Source organism: Oncorhynchus kisutch, linkage group LG29 (assembly GCF_002021735.2).
Source record: "Oncorhynchus kisutch isolate 150728-3 linkage group LG29, Okis_V2, whole genome shotgun sequence".
Classification (NCBI taxonomy): Eukaryota; Metazoa; Chordata; class Actinopteri; order Salmoniformes; family Salmonidae; genus Oncorhynchus; species Oncorhynchus kisutch.
Genome location: NC_034202.2, coordinates 4,103,168 through 4,117,405, shown reverse-complemented (window position 1 = coordinate 4,117,405; position 14,238 = coordinate 4,103,168). Strand labels below are relative to the sequence as shown.

The following is a 14,238-nucleotide window of genomic DNA, read 5'->3' as shown; positions in this document are numbered from 1 at the left end:
CCTGATTAGATCCCAGGGGGAGTATGGGAAACTCTGCTCTAACTAATGCTCTCGGTAGCCGACTCACAGTAAGGCCTGATTAGATTAGGCTTTGCACCCTTTGGTTTCGAAAGGGAATAAAACAAACACAGAATGGCATCTTGGAAGGTCAGAGTAGAACGCTTTCCTATTTTATTCTACTTCAGAGAAAAGCAGGCAAACACTTGGTGTAACTGACCCTAAATGTAAAGTATTGATATTCCATCTCTAGTCTGTCTGCCTATCAGGTTGTACTTGCTGGAGCAGGGCTCTGAAGAAGAGGATGATGGGAGGGAAACAAAAAAGGTGATCTTGACATAAAAAGGGGCCCCTCCCTCCCTCATGTTACCCCTCCCCTCGGGGCGGTTGGTTCTTTTACCTGGGAAGCGAGAGAACAGAGAGAATCTCTTTAAAGAGAGACGTCGTGGAGGAGGGGACGCCACTGATGGGGAGAGAGGGGGAGTTACGGCTGAGCGAAGGGTGGGAGAAGGGGGAGAGAGAAAGACGCTCTCGTTTAATCATCGATAGGCAGTAATAGCACTGTAGGGTGCCCTGAAGACACAAACCTTTCTCCTCCAGAGCACATTGACATTTTCACCTCAATACATCATTTAGTGAACCATTCACTGAGGCTGTGTCCAAAATGGCACTCCATTCCCTATTATAGTGCACTACTTTTGGCCAGGATTAGCCACATAAGGCTATGGCATAAAGTAGTGCACTACATAGGGGATAGGATGCAATTTCAGATTCGCCCCGGGTGACTCGTCATTTTCACAGGTCAACGAAGGCCTGCTGTCGGATTGGAGGGGGCAGATAGCCCAATGGGAGGGGCGTAACTGAGTGACATCAGACGCTGACATGAGTTGGACACAGTTTGACACATGTAGGCAGTAGTACAGTACACATCATATAGCGCATGCACACACACATTACATAGACGCTGCGCACACAAAGCACAGAGAAGACTATCACAGAGAGAGAGAAAGAGAGAGAACCAGTTTGTCATCCAACTTATGATTGAACATTTAAAAAGGCTTTTGAAAACCAGAACCTACTCTGCTCATACCTGCATGTGTAGCACCATCTACAGAGGTACCACACTACTGGCAACATTGAAAGCTCACCTCCAACCATTTAGGGCGGCATACAATTGGCCCAGCGTCGTCCGGGTTTGGCCGTCATTGTAAATAAGAATTTGTTCTTAACTGACTTGCCTAGTCAAATAATATATTTCAGAGCAGCTATGGCTGCTAGTCATACTGACCACTAGGTGTCATCAGCGTTTCTAAAGCATCTGGACTCATTTCTCTCCTATTTAAACTTCTAGAGCGAAAGTGTCCTGTCCTGGGACTAAACACTGCCTCTGTATCCAAATGTGTGTGTGTGTGTGACATCCATTACACACACACACTACAGTTCCAGCACTGTGGCATCATCCTCCAGCCAACTAAGCTCTCTCAGATATGCACACACCCCAATCATTGGCGTGCGCGCACACACACACACACACACACACACACACACACCGTATCCTTTATAGGTGACACTAGGGCTGTGGCGATCACGAAATTGAAATCTACTATCCCCCATAGTACAAAAACTGACCTATTCTATTCTGTGTGAGAAATACTCCAAACTGAGACAGTTGTGGGATACGATAGATCCCAAATTAATACAACCACTAGCGTCCCAAAAAAACTTTTTAAAGTAAGGAGGCAAACGCAACAGATCAGAACGTTTAGCTTAAAATGTTGACAGCTTAATAGTTTATTTCCTCCCATTATAAGCACAGCAATGCGCTCACACAGCAGTAGGTTATAAGCGGGAATGTTTCATTAGTGGGAAAATGTCATGCTTTTATCACAAATGTGCATTTTTATGGTGAAAACTATCTTCCCCTCGAAACTCACACGCTGCTTATGTATGCCCTTGTAAAGCGGATTAATGTGCTTCATATGGAGAAGTTATTGGCCACCTCAGTTGTGATACTAACCTTATTTAAACATACATGTCTATGGGCTAGGCTACATGAGGTGTGATACTAACCTTATTTAAACATACATGTCTATGGGCTAGGCTACATGAGGTGTGATACTAACCTTATTTAAACATACATGCCTATGGGCTAGGCTACATGAGGTGTGCGACTATGATTCGAAAAAGTCGCAATTGTCACCCATCAGATTATTCTTGATCTCGTCTTTAAATATACTAAATAATATGTGGGAAATTTGGCCTAGCCTATAGAAAGCTGATGGGATCCTCCCACCCTTTAATAAAAGACATTTACTCTGTTTCTCCGGGAATTGCATAGCCTATAGAAATGTTGCGCAACTTGAGCTCATGGGCTCTCTCAGTCTTTGATTAGATTTTTGATGACATTTGCACTGATGTCAGAGTGATTAGAGGGACAATAGAGTGCTGAGTATCAGGCAGTTAGCAAGTTTGGTAGGCCACTAATGTCCATCAGCAGCATCAGAGCTTGGAGAAGCCTAGCTACCGTGACCGAACGGTCACGTGGAATTTGGTAGGCCACTAATGTCCATCAGCAGCATCAGAGCTTGGAGAAGCCTAGCTACCGTGACCGAACGGTCACGTGGAATTTGGTAGGCCACTAATGTCCATCAGCAGCATCAGAGCTTGGAGAAGCCTAGCTACCGTGACCGAACGGTCACGTGGAATTTGGTAGGCCACTAATGTCCATCAGCAGCAGAGCTTGGAGAAGCCTAGCTACCGTGACCGAACGGTCACGTGGAGTTTGGTAGGCCACTAATGTCCATCAGCAGCATCAGAGCTTGGAGAAGCCTAGCTACCGTGACCGAACGTGGCATTTGATTCGCCGGTGTGGTGGTAATACGGTCACCGCAACAGCCCCAGGTAACAGCGGTGTACGTTTGTCTACCTGTTTATTACATCAGCTGTAGATCACATGTCTGTCTGTTGGATCTCCTAAAAGCTAAGTGATTACACACACTCACCTACTTGGGAGCTAACACACATTTCATTGTGAGCTGTGCACAGTGCTAGTTGAGCATTTCCCCCATCCCTTCTGGTGTGTGGGTGTTTGAGTTGAGCATTTCTGGATGTTGGTCAGCGAAGCTGGTGTTTCAGGAATAAAAATTGAAGGCCGAAATGCTGAAGACCAGAAACACTATCTGACTGAAACAAGTTTAGACAGGCAAGCGCACCGAAAGTTATCACATTGTTTGTGCATGTGTGTATGAGAGAGAAAGGGGGAGAAAGAGAGAGCATCTGTGTGTGTGTGTGTCTCTGTGCCAGTGTTTACGTGCATTGCTTGTGTCTGTGGTCTGATCATATATACATTACGTGTGTGTGTGTGCTCACCCAGTGATGGTGAGCTAAGAGCCATGACTCCATAGTAGGAGAAGGGTCCTGTCTCAAACTTCATGTTCTCGTTTCCAGCCTCCACCTCCACTCGCCCCTGAGGAACACAGAGTTTCAAAGCAATTTTCACAGTTTGACTTGCAGGTGCTTTGAACAAAAAGTAAACCAATGAAATAAAGATACATTAACACACACACTGATGAGCAGTTTGACATACATTAACACACACACTGATGAGCAGTTTGACATACATTAACACACACACACTGATGAGCAGTTTGACATACATTAACACACACACTGATGAGCAGTTTGACATACATTAACACACACACTGATGAGCAGTTTGACATACATTAACACACACACTGATGAGCAGTTTGACATACATTAACACACACACTGATGAGCAGTTTGACATACATTAACACACACACTGATGAGCAGTTTGACATACATTAACACACACACTGATGAGCAGTTTGACATACATTAACACACACACACTGATGAGCAGTTTGACATACATTAACACACACACTGATGAGCAGTTTGACATACATTAACACACACACTGATGAGCAGTTTTGACATACATTAACACACACACTGATGAGCAGTTTGACATACATTAACACACACACTGATGAGCAGTTTGACATACATTAACACACACACACTGATGAGCAGTTTGACATACATTAACACACACACTGATGAGCAGTTTGACATACATTAACACACACACTGATGAGCAGTTTGACATACATTAACACACACACTGATGAGCAGTTTGACATACATTAACACACACACACTGATGAGCAGTTTGACATACATTAACACACACACTGATGAGCAGTTTGACATACATTAACACACACACTGATGAGCAGTTTGACATACATTAACACACACACTGATGAGCAGTTTGACATACATTAACACACACACTGATGAGCAGTTTGACATACATTAACACACACACACTGATGAGCAGTTTGACATACATTAACACACACACTGATGAGCAGTTTGACATACATTAACACACACACTGATGAGCAGTTTGACATACATTAACACACACACTGATGAGCAGTTTGACATACATTAACACACACACTGATGAGCAGTTTGACATACATTAACACACACACTGATGAGCAGTTTGACATACATTAACACACACACTGATGAGCAGTTTGACATACATTAACACACACACTGATGAGCAGTTTGACATACATTAACACACACACTGATGAGCAGTTTGACATACATTAACACACACACTGATGAGCAGTTTGACATACATTAACACACACACACTGATGAGCAGTTTGACATACATTAACACACACACACTGATGAGCAGTTTGACATACATTAACACACACACTGATGAGCAGTTTGACATACATTAACACACACACTGATGAGCAGTTTGACATACATTAACACACACACTGATGAGCAGTTTGACATACATTACACACACACACTGATGAGCAGTTTGACATACATTAACACACACACTGATGAGCAGTTTGACATACATTAACACACACACTGATCTGATGAGCAGTTTGACATACATTAACACACACACTGATGAGCAGTTTGACATACATTAACACACACACTGATGAGCAGTTTGACATACATTAACACACACACTGATGAGCAGTTTGACATACATTAACACACACACTGATGAGCAGTTTGACATACATTAACACACACACTGATGAGCAGTTTGACATACATTAACACACACACTGATGAGCAGTTTGACATACATTAACACACACACTGATGAGCAGTTTGACATACATTAACACACACACTGATGAGCAGTTTGACATACATTAACACACACACTGATGAGCAGTTTGACATACATTAACACACACACACTGATGAGCAGTTTGACATACATTAACACACACACACTGATGAGCAGTTTGACATACATTAACACACACACACTGATGAGCAGTTTGACATACATTAACACACCACTGATGAGCAGTTTGACATACATTAACACACACACTGATGAGTAGTTTGACATACATTAACACACACACTGATGAGCAGTTTGACATACATTAACACACACACTGATGAGCAGTTTGACATACATTAACACACACACTGATGAGCAGTTTGACATACATTAACACACACACTGATGAGCAGTTTGACATACATTAACACACACACTGATGAGCAGTTTGACATACATTAACACACACACTGATGAGCAGTTTGACATACATTAACACACACACTGATGAGCAGTTTGACATACATTAACACACACACTGATGAGCAGTTTGACATACATTAACACACACACTGATGAGCAGTTTGACATACATTAACACACACACTGATGAGCAGTTTGACATACATTAACACACACACTGATGAGCAGTTTGACATACATTAACACACACACCGATGAACAGTTTGACATACATTAACACACACACTGATGAACAGTTTGACATACATTAACACACACACACACACTGATGAGTAGTTTGACATACATTAACACACACACATACACACTGATGAGCAGTTTGCACAATAAAACTGCAAGAGTATTCATCAGTGTGCGGGTATTTACCTTTATTTCACATACATTAACATACACACAGATCTGTCGGACAAAGTGAACACACAGAGATGCAGCGTTTCTACTGCTTCAGTGGTGTTGTCTCTTCTATCTACTATGTTTCCACATTCTACTTTTTACAGTATGCTGTGTTAGCACTGATATAGCCACAAAGGCCCGAATCCTAACTCCATTGACATCAATGCACGATTTTATGCAGTCGTCAAGTTAAGCCTGATCATCTGACCAGGAATATTATGATTCTATATTTCTACTGCTAATGTTGTCTGATCTATCTGCTATGTTTCTATGACTGAGCCTTCCTACCAAAGTAAAAGAGAACCCTGGCGGTCTCATCAATATTATATCACAGTGCAGGTGTGCATGCTGAGGTTCCAGTGTCTCTCTCACACACACACACACACACACACAGTCTAATGTCAATGTGCCCTGGCAAAACCATGATTATTACACTCAAGGTACTTCAAAGGGGGAGACACCCTGGACCCAAACTGTTCCAGACCTATATCCATCCTGCCTTGCCTATCTAAGGTCTTCGAAGGCCAAGTCAACAAACAGGTCACTGACCATCTCGAATCCCACCGTACCTTCTCCGCTGTGCAATCTGGTTTCCGAGCCGGTCACGGGTGCACCTCAGCCACGCTCAAGGTACTAAACGATATCATAACCGCCATCGATAAAAGACAGTACTGTGCAGCCGTCTTCATCAACCTTGCCAAGGCTTTCGACTCTGTCAATCACCATATTCTTATCGGCAGACTCAGTAGCCTCGGTTTTTCGGATGACTGCCTTGCCTGGTTCACCAATTACTTTGCAGACAGAGTTCAGTGTGTCAAATCGGAGGGCATGCTGTCCGGTTCTCTGGCAGTCTCTATGGGGGTGCCACAGGGTTCAATTCTCGGGCCGACTCTTTTCTCTGTGTATATCAATGATGTTGCTCTTGCTGCGGGCGATTCCCTGATCCACCTCTACGCAGACGATACCATTCTATATACTTTCGGCCCGTCATTGGACACTGTGCTATCTAACCTCCAAACGAGCTTCAATGCCATACAACACTCCTTCCGTGGCCTCCAACTGCTCTTAAACGCTAGTAAAACCAAATGCATGTTTTTCAACCGTTCGCTGCCTGCACCCGCATGCCCGAATAGCATCACCACCCTGGATGGTTCCGACCTTGAATATGTGGACATCTATAAGTACCTAGGTGTCTGGCTAGACTGCAAACTCTCCTTCCAGACTCATATCAAACATCTCCAATCGAAAATCAAATCAAGAGCCAGCTTTCTATTCCGCAACAAAGCCTCCTTCACTCACACCGCCAAACTTACCCTAGTAAAACTGACTATCCTACCGATCCTCGACTTCGGCGATGTCATCTACAAAATGGCTTCCAACACTCTACTCAGCAAACTGGATGCAGTCTATCACAGTGCCATCCGTTTTGTCACTAAAGCACCTTATACCACCCACCACTGCGACTTGTATGCTCTAGTCGGCTGGCCCTCGCTACATATTCGTCGCCAGACCCACTGGCTCCAGGTCATCTACAAGTCCATGCTAGGTAAAGCTCCGCCTTATCTCAGTTCACTGGTCACGATGGCAACACCCATCCGTAGCACGCGCTCCAGCAGGTGTATCTCACTGATCATCCCTAAAGCCAACACCTCATTTGGCCGCCTTTCGTTCCAGTACTCTGCTGCCTGTGACTGGAACGAATTGCAAAAATCGCTGAAGTTGGAGACTTTTATCTCCCTCACCAACTTCAAACATCAGCTATCTGAGCAGCTAACCGATCGCTGCAGCTGTACATAGTCTATTGGTAAATAGCCCACCCATTTTCACCTACCTCATCCCCATACTGTTTTTATTTATTTACTTTTCTGCTCTTTTGCACACCAATATCTCTACCTGTACATCACCATCTGATCATTTATCACTCCAGTGTTAATCTGCAAAATTTTTATTATTCGCCTACCTCCTCATGCCTTTTGAACACATTGTATATAGACTCCCCCTTTTTTTCTACTGTGTTATTGACTTGTTAATTTGTTTACTCCATGTGTAACTCTGTGTTGTCTGTTCACACTGCTATGCTTTATCTTGGCCAGGTCGCAATTGTAAATGAGAACTTGTTCTCAACTAGCCTACCTGGTTAAATAAAGGTGTTCTCAACTAGCCTACCTGGTTAAATAAAGGTGTTCTCAACTAGCCTACCTGGTTAAATAAAGGTGTTCTCAACTAGCCTACCTGGTTAAATAAAGGTGTTCTCAACTAGCCTACCTGGTTAAATAAAGGTGTTCTCAACTAGCCTACCTGGTTAAATAAAGGTGTTCTCAACTGGCCTACCTGGTTAAATAAAGGTGTTCTCAACTAGCCTACCTGGTTAAATAAAGGTGTTCTCAACTTGCCTACCTGGTTAAATAAAGGTGTTCTCAACTGGCCTACCTGGTTAAATAAAGGTATTCTCAACTGGCCTACCTGGTTAAATAAAGGTGTTCTCAACTAGCCTACCTGGTTAAATAAAGGTGTTTTCAACTGGCCTACCTGGTTAAATAAAGGTGTTCTCAACTGGCCTACCTGGTTAAATAAAGGTGTTCTCAACTGGCCTACCTGGTTAAATAAAGGTGTTCTCAACTAGCCTACCTGGTTAAATAAAGGTGTTCTCAACTGGCCTACCTGGTTAAATAAAGGTATTCTCAACTGGCCTACCTGGTTAAATAAAGGTGTTCTCAACTAGCCTACCTGGTTAAATAAAGGTGTTTTCAACTGGCCTACCTGGTTAAATAAAGGTGTTCTCAACTGGCCTACCTGGTTAAATAAAGGTGTTCTCAACTGGCCTACCTGGTTAAATAAAGGTGTTCTCAACTAGCCTACCTGGTTAAATAAAGGTGTTCTCAACTAGCCTACCTGGTTAAATAAAGGTGTTCTCAACTAGCCTACCTGGTTAAATAAAGGTGTTCTCAACTAGCCTACCTGGTTAAATAAAGGTGTTCTCAACTAGCCTACCTGGTTAAATAAAGGTGTTCTCAACTAGCCTACCTGGTTAAATAAAGGTGTTCTCAACTGGCTTACCTGGTTAAATAAAGGTGTTCTCAACTGGCCTACCTGGTTAAATAAAGGTGTTCTCAACTGGCCTACCTGGTTAAATAAATGTGTTCTCAACTAGCCTACCTGGTTAAATAAATGTGTTCTCAACTAGCCTACCTGGTTAAATAAAGGTGTTCTCAACTAGCCTACCTGGTTAAATAAAGGTGTTCTCAACTGGCCTACCTGGTTAAATAAAGGTGTTCTCAACTGGCCTACCTGGTTAAATAAAGGTGTTCTCAACTGGCCTACCTGGTTAAATAAAGGTGTTCTCAACTAGCCCACCTGGTTAAATAAAGGTGTTCTCAACTAGCCCACCTGGTTAAATAAAGGTGTTCTCAACTAGCCCACCTGGTTAAATAAAGGTGTTCTCAACTAGCCCACCTGGTTAAATAAAGGTGTTCTCAACTAGCCTACCTGGTTAAATAAAGGTGTTCTCAACTAGCCTACCTGGTTAAATAAAGGTGTTCTCAACTAGCCTACCTGGTTAAATAAAGGTGTTCTCAACTAGCCTACCTGGTTAAATAAAGGTGTTCTCAACTAGCCCACCTGGTTAAATAAAGGTGTTCTCAACTAGCCCACCTGGTTAAATAAAGGTGTTCTCAACTAGCCCACCTGGTTAAATAAAGGTGTTCTCAACTAGCCCACCTGGTTAAATAAAGGTGTTCTCAACTGGCCCACCTGGTTAAATAAAGGTGTTCTCAACTGGCCCACCTGGTTAAATAAAGGTGTTCTCAACTGGCCCACCTGGTTAAATAAAGGTGTTCTCAACTGGCCTACCTGGTTAAATAAAGGTGTTCTCAACTGGCCTACCTGGTTAAATAAAGGTGTTCTCAACTGGCCTACCTGGTTAAATAAAGGTGTTCTCAACTAGCCTACCTGGTTAAATAAAGGTGTTCTCAACTAGCCTACCTGGTTAAATAAAGGTGTTCTCAACTAGCCTACCTGGTTAAATAAAGGTGTTCTCAACTAGCCTACCTGGTTAAATAAAGGTGTTCTCAACTAGCCTACCTGGTTAAATAAAGGTGTTCTCAACTAGCCTACCTGGTTAAATAAAGGTGTTCTCAACTGGCCTACCTGGTTAAATAAAGGTGTTCTCAACTGGCCTACCTGGTTAAATAAAGGTGTTCTCAACTGGCCTACCTGGTTAAATAAAGGTGTTCTCAACTAGCCTACCTGGTTAAATAAAGGTGTTCTCAACTAGCCTACCTGGTTAAATAAAGGTGTTCTCAACTAGCCTACCTGGTTAAATAAAGGTGTTCTCAACTAGCCTACCTGGTTAAATAAAGGTGTTCTCAACTAGCCTACCTGGTTAAATAAAGGTGTTCTCAACTAGCCTACCTGGTTAAATAAAGGTGTTCTCAACTAGCCTACCTGGTTAAATAAAGGTGTTCTCAACTTGCCTACCTGGTTAAATAAAGGTGTTCTCAACTTGCCTACCTGGTTAAATAAAGGTGTTCTCAACTTGCCTACCTGGTTAAATAAAGGTGTTCTCAACTAGCCTACCTGGTTAAATAAAGGTGTTCTCAACTAGCCTACCTGGTTAAATAAAGGTGTTCTCAACTAGCCTACCTGGTTAAATAAAGGTGTTCTCAACTAGCCTACCTGGTTAAATAAAGGTGTTCTCAACTAGCCTACCTGGTTAAATAAAGGTGTTCTCAACTAGCCCACCTGGTTAAATAAAGGTGTTCTCAACTAGCCCACCTGGTTAAATAAAGGTGTTCTCAACTAGCCCACCTGGTTAAATAAAGGTGTTCTCAACTAGCCTACCTGGTTAAATAAAGGTGTTCTCAACTAGCCTACCTGGTTAAATAAAGGTGTTCTCAACTAGCCTACCTGGTTAAATAAAGGTGTTCTCAACTAGCCCACCTGGTTAAATAAAGGTGTTCTCAACTAGCCCACCTGGTTAAATAAAGGTGTTCTCAACTAGCCCACCTGGTTAAATAAAGGTGTTCTCAACTAGCCTACCTGGTTAAATAAAGGTGTTCTCAACTAGCCTACCTGGTTAAATAAAGGTGTTCTCAACTAGCCTACCTGGTTAAATAAAGGTGTTCTCAACTAGCCTACCTGGTTAAATAAAGGTGTTCTCAACTAGCCTACCTGGTTAAATAAAGGTGTTCTCAACTAGCCTACCTGGTTAAATAAAGGTGTTCTCAACTGGCCTACCTGGTTAAATAAAGGTGTTCTCAACTGGCCTACCTGGTTAAATAAAGGTGTTCTCAACTAGCCTACCTGGTTAAATAAAGGTGTTCTCAACTAGCCTACCTGGTTAAATAAAGGTGTTCTCAACTAGCCTACCTGGTTAAATAAAGGTGTTCTCAACTAGCCTACCTGGTTAAATAAAGGTGTTCTCAACTAGCCTACCTGGTTAAATAAAGGTGTTCTCAACTAGCCTACCTGGTTAAATAAAGGTGTTCTCAACTAGCCTACCTGGTTAAATAAAGGTGTTCTCAACTAGCCTACCTGGTTAAATAAAGGTGTTCTCAACTAGCCTCCCTGGTTAAATAAAGGTGTTCTCAACTAGCCTACCTGGTTAAATAAAGGTGTTCTCAACTAGCCTACCTGGTTAAATAAAGGTGTTCTCAACTAGCCTACCTGGTTAAATAAAGGTGTTCTCAACTAGCCTACCTGGTTAAATAAAGGTGTTCTCAACTAGCCTAACTGGTTAAATAAAGGTGTTCTCAACTAGCCTACCTGGTTAAATAAAGGTGTTCTCAACTAGCCTACCTGGTTAAATAAAGGTGTTCTCAACTAGCCTCCCTGGTTAAATAAAGGTGTTCTCAACTAGCCTACCTGGTGAAATAAAGGTGTTCTCAACTAGCCTACCTGGTGAAATAAAGGTGTTCTCAACTAGCCTACCTGGTGAAATAAAGGTGTTCTCAACTAGCCTACCTGGTTAAATAAAGGTGTTCTCAACTAGCCTACCTGGTTAAATAAAGGTGTTCTCAACTAGCCTACCTGGTTAAATAAAGGTGTTCTCAACTAGCCTCCCTGGTTAAATAAAGGTGTTCTCAACTGGCCTACCTGGTTAAATAAAGGTGTTCTCAACTGGCCTACCTGGTTAAATAAAGGTGTTCTCAACTGGCCTACCTGGTTAAATAAAGGTGTTCTCAACTGGCCTACCTGGTTAAATAAAGGTGTTCTCAACTAGCCTACCTGGTTAAATAAAGGTGTTCTCAACTAGCCTACCTGGTTAAATAAAGGTGTTCTCAACTAGCCTACCTGGTTAAATAAAGGTGTTCTCAACTAGCCTACCTGGTTAAATAAAGGTGTTCTCAACTAGCCTACCTGGTTAAATAAAGGTGTTCTCAACTAGCCTACCTGGTTAAATAAAGGTGTTCTCAACTAGCCTCCCTGGTTAAATAAAGGTGTTCTCAACTAGCCTACCTGGTTAAATAAAGGTGTTCTCAACTAGCCTACCTGGTTAAATAAAGGTGTTCTCAACTAGCCTACCTGGTTAAATAAAGGTGTTCTCAACTAGCCTACCTGGTTAAATAAAGGTGTTCTCAACTAGCCTACCTGGTTAAATAAAGGTGTTCTCAACTAGCCTACCTGGTTAAATAAAGGTGTTCTCAACTAGCCTACCTGGTTAAATAAAGGTGAAATAAAAAAACTAAAAAAACACATCCCAATAACCCCCAACAGATGACACATACACACACACCTTCCTGAATGGTGAAACCAGAGCAACTGTGCTCATGTTGCTGTACCTGTACCTGCACAGTGTCACCTTGGGTGTCGTCAACAAAACAACACACAGAATTGTATTTTATTTATTTCCACACGGTCGGGCTTCGTCCCCTGGTATCATAAACACACATAAGACATGGAAGAATGTGTAGAATTGCAGAAAATTAGCTTTAAAACTACACAATGTTCACACCCCTCTTGTTGGCTGTGAGAACAGTTTGGGGTCACATGGGATGCGAGGTGGAGGTTTGTCACAACACCGATAAATGACATTATCCATACGGACCTTTGCCACCAAGGAAGTGTGTGACTGGACAGTACATAAAACATGAAAACACAGGAAACACACAACAGAATTCATTAAAAGTGCCATAGCTACACATTTAAAAGTGAGAGTGCAATATGCTGTATACTGGAGGGATCAACAGACTATTACACAGCCTAATGGCTGTGGGAAAATAAAGTCCCCATATCTATCGGTTTTGATTTTCTTTTTAAGGAAGCCTTGTCCGGCTGCTGCTGTGACTGAGTTTTCAGTGAAGGGGACCTGTCCTGTAAAATGCTTTCCAAGTTTTAGGAGGTTTGTGTACAGGTTGATGGCTGATTCTTGATCGATACCAATTATCCTTCCCGCTGTCTTAATCAAGCGCTGAAGCTAGACTTGGTCTTGTTTCCAAACATGCATATCAGACCAAAAGGACAGCACACTCTGGAGGACAGATTTACAGGACATTTGTAAGATATGGCGGTTCGACATTAAAACGGTTCAGTTTGCTTAGAAAAACTTTGTTGCAATTTCTTTATCTTTGCAAAGGCACAGTCCTTGCATTTCAGCTTGTCTATTTGGATTCCCAGGTACTTTTATGTGGTCACTCTAAAATCAGCTGATTTCCCATTGATCTTCGTAGCAGGTGGTGGAGTTTTGTTCCTTCTGAAATCAATTTCCATCTCTTTCATTTTCTTAACGAATATTTCAAGGAAACTATTCAAGGAAAATTGTAATCCACTTGATCAGTAGAGAGCTGACTCCCAAAATCACCAGCTTATCCACCAGTAGGTGGTGTTGGATGGTGTTAAACGCGCTACTGAAGTCAATGAACACAATTTCTCTAGGCTATTTGCCTTTTCTAAATGTTGGTAGATATTGTTCAGCTTGACCAGTAGCTCATCGTCAACACCCATAGAGGCACGGTAGGCCAATTGGTTTGGTTCTAATTGGGATGGGAGACCAGAGACCATGTGTTTTTAACTCCTTTCACAAAACATTTCATTAGGAACAGATCTTTTCGGGTATTGGGACAATCAGTAGACTTTTTCCAGAAGACTGGAATTCTCCCACAGAACGGTAATGCGAGCTGGTCTGCGCATGCCTGAACTGCCTTGCTGCTGACGCCGTCTGGAACATATGACTTTCGTTTGCTTTTGACACGTTGAAAGTGTTGCTT

The 14,238-nt window shown here is 42.3% G+C and overlaps 1 protein-coding gene across 1 annotated transcript in view; it reads right to left on the bottom strand.

Annotated features, from left to right (window-relative positions):
• LOC109873538 (metal transporter CNNM4) overlaps window positions 1-14,238 on the bottom strand; it is a 43,996-nt gene that overhangs the window by 8,019 nt on the left and 21,739 nt on the right. The window contains exon 5 of the mRNA XM_031809612.1: window positions 3,367-3,463. Within this exon, the coding sequence (XP_031665472.1) occupies window positions 3,367-3,463 (97 nt within the window). The remainder of the gene's footprint in view (window positions 1-3,366; window positions 3,464-14,238) is intronic.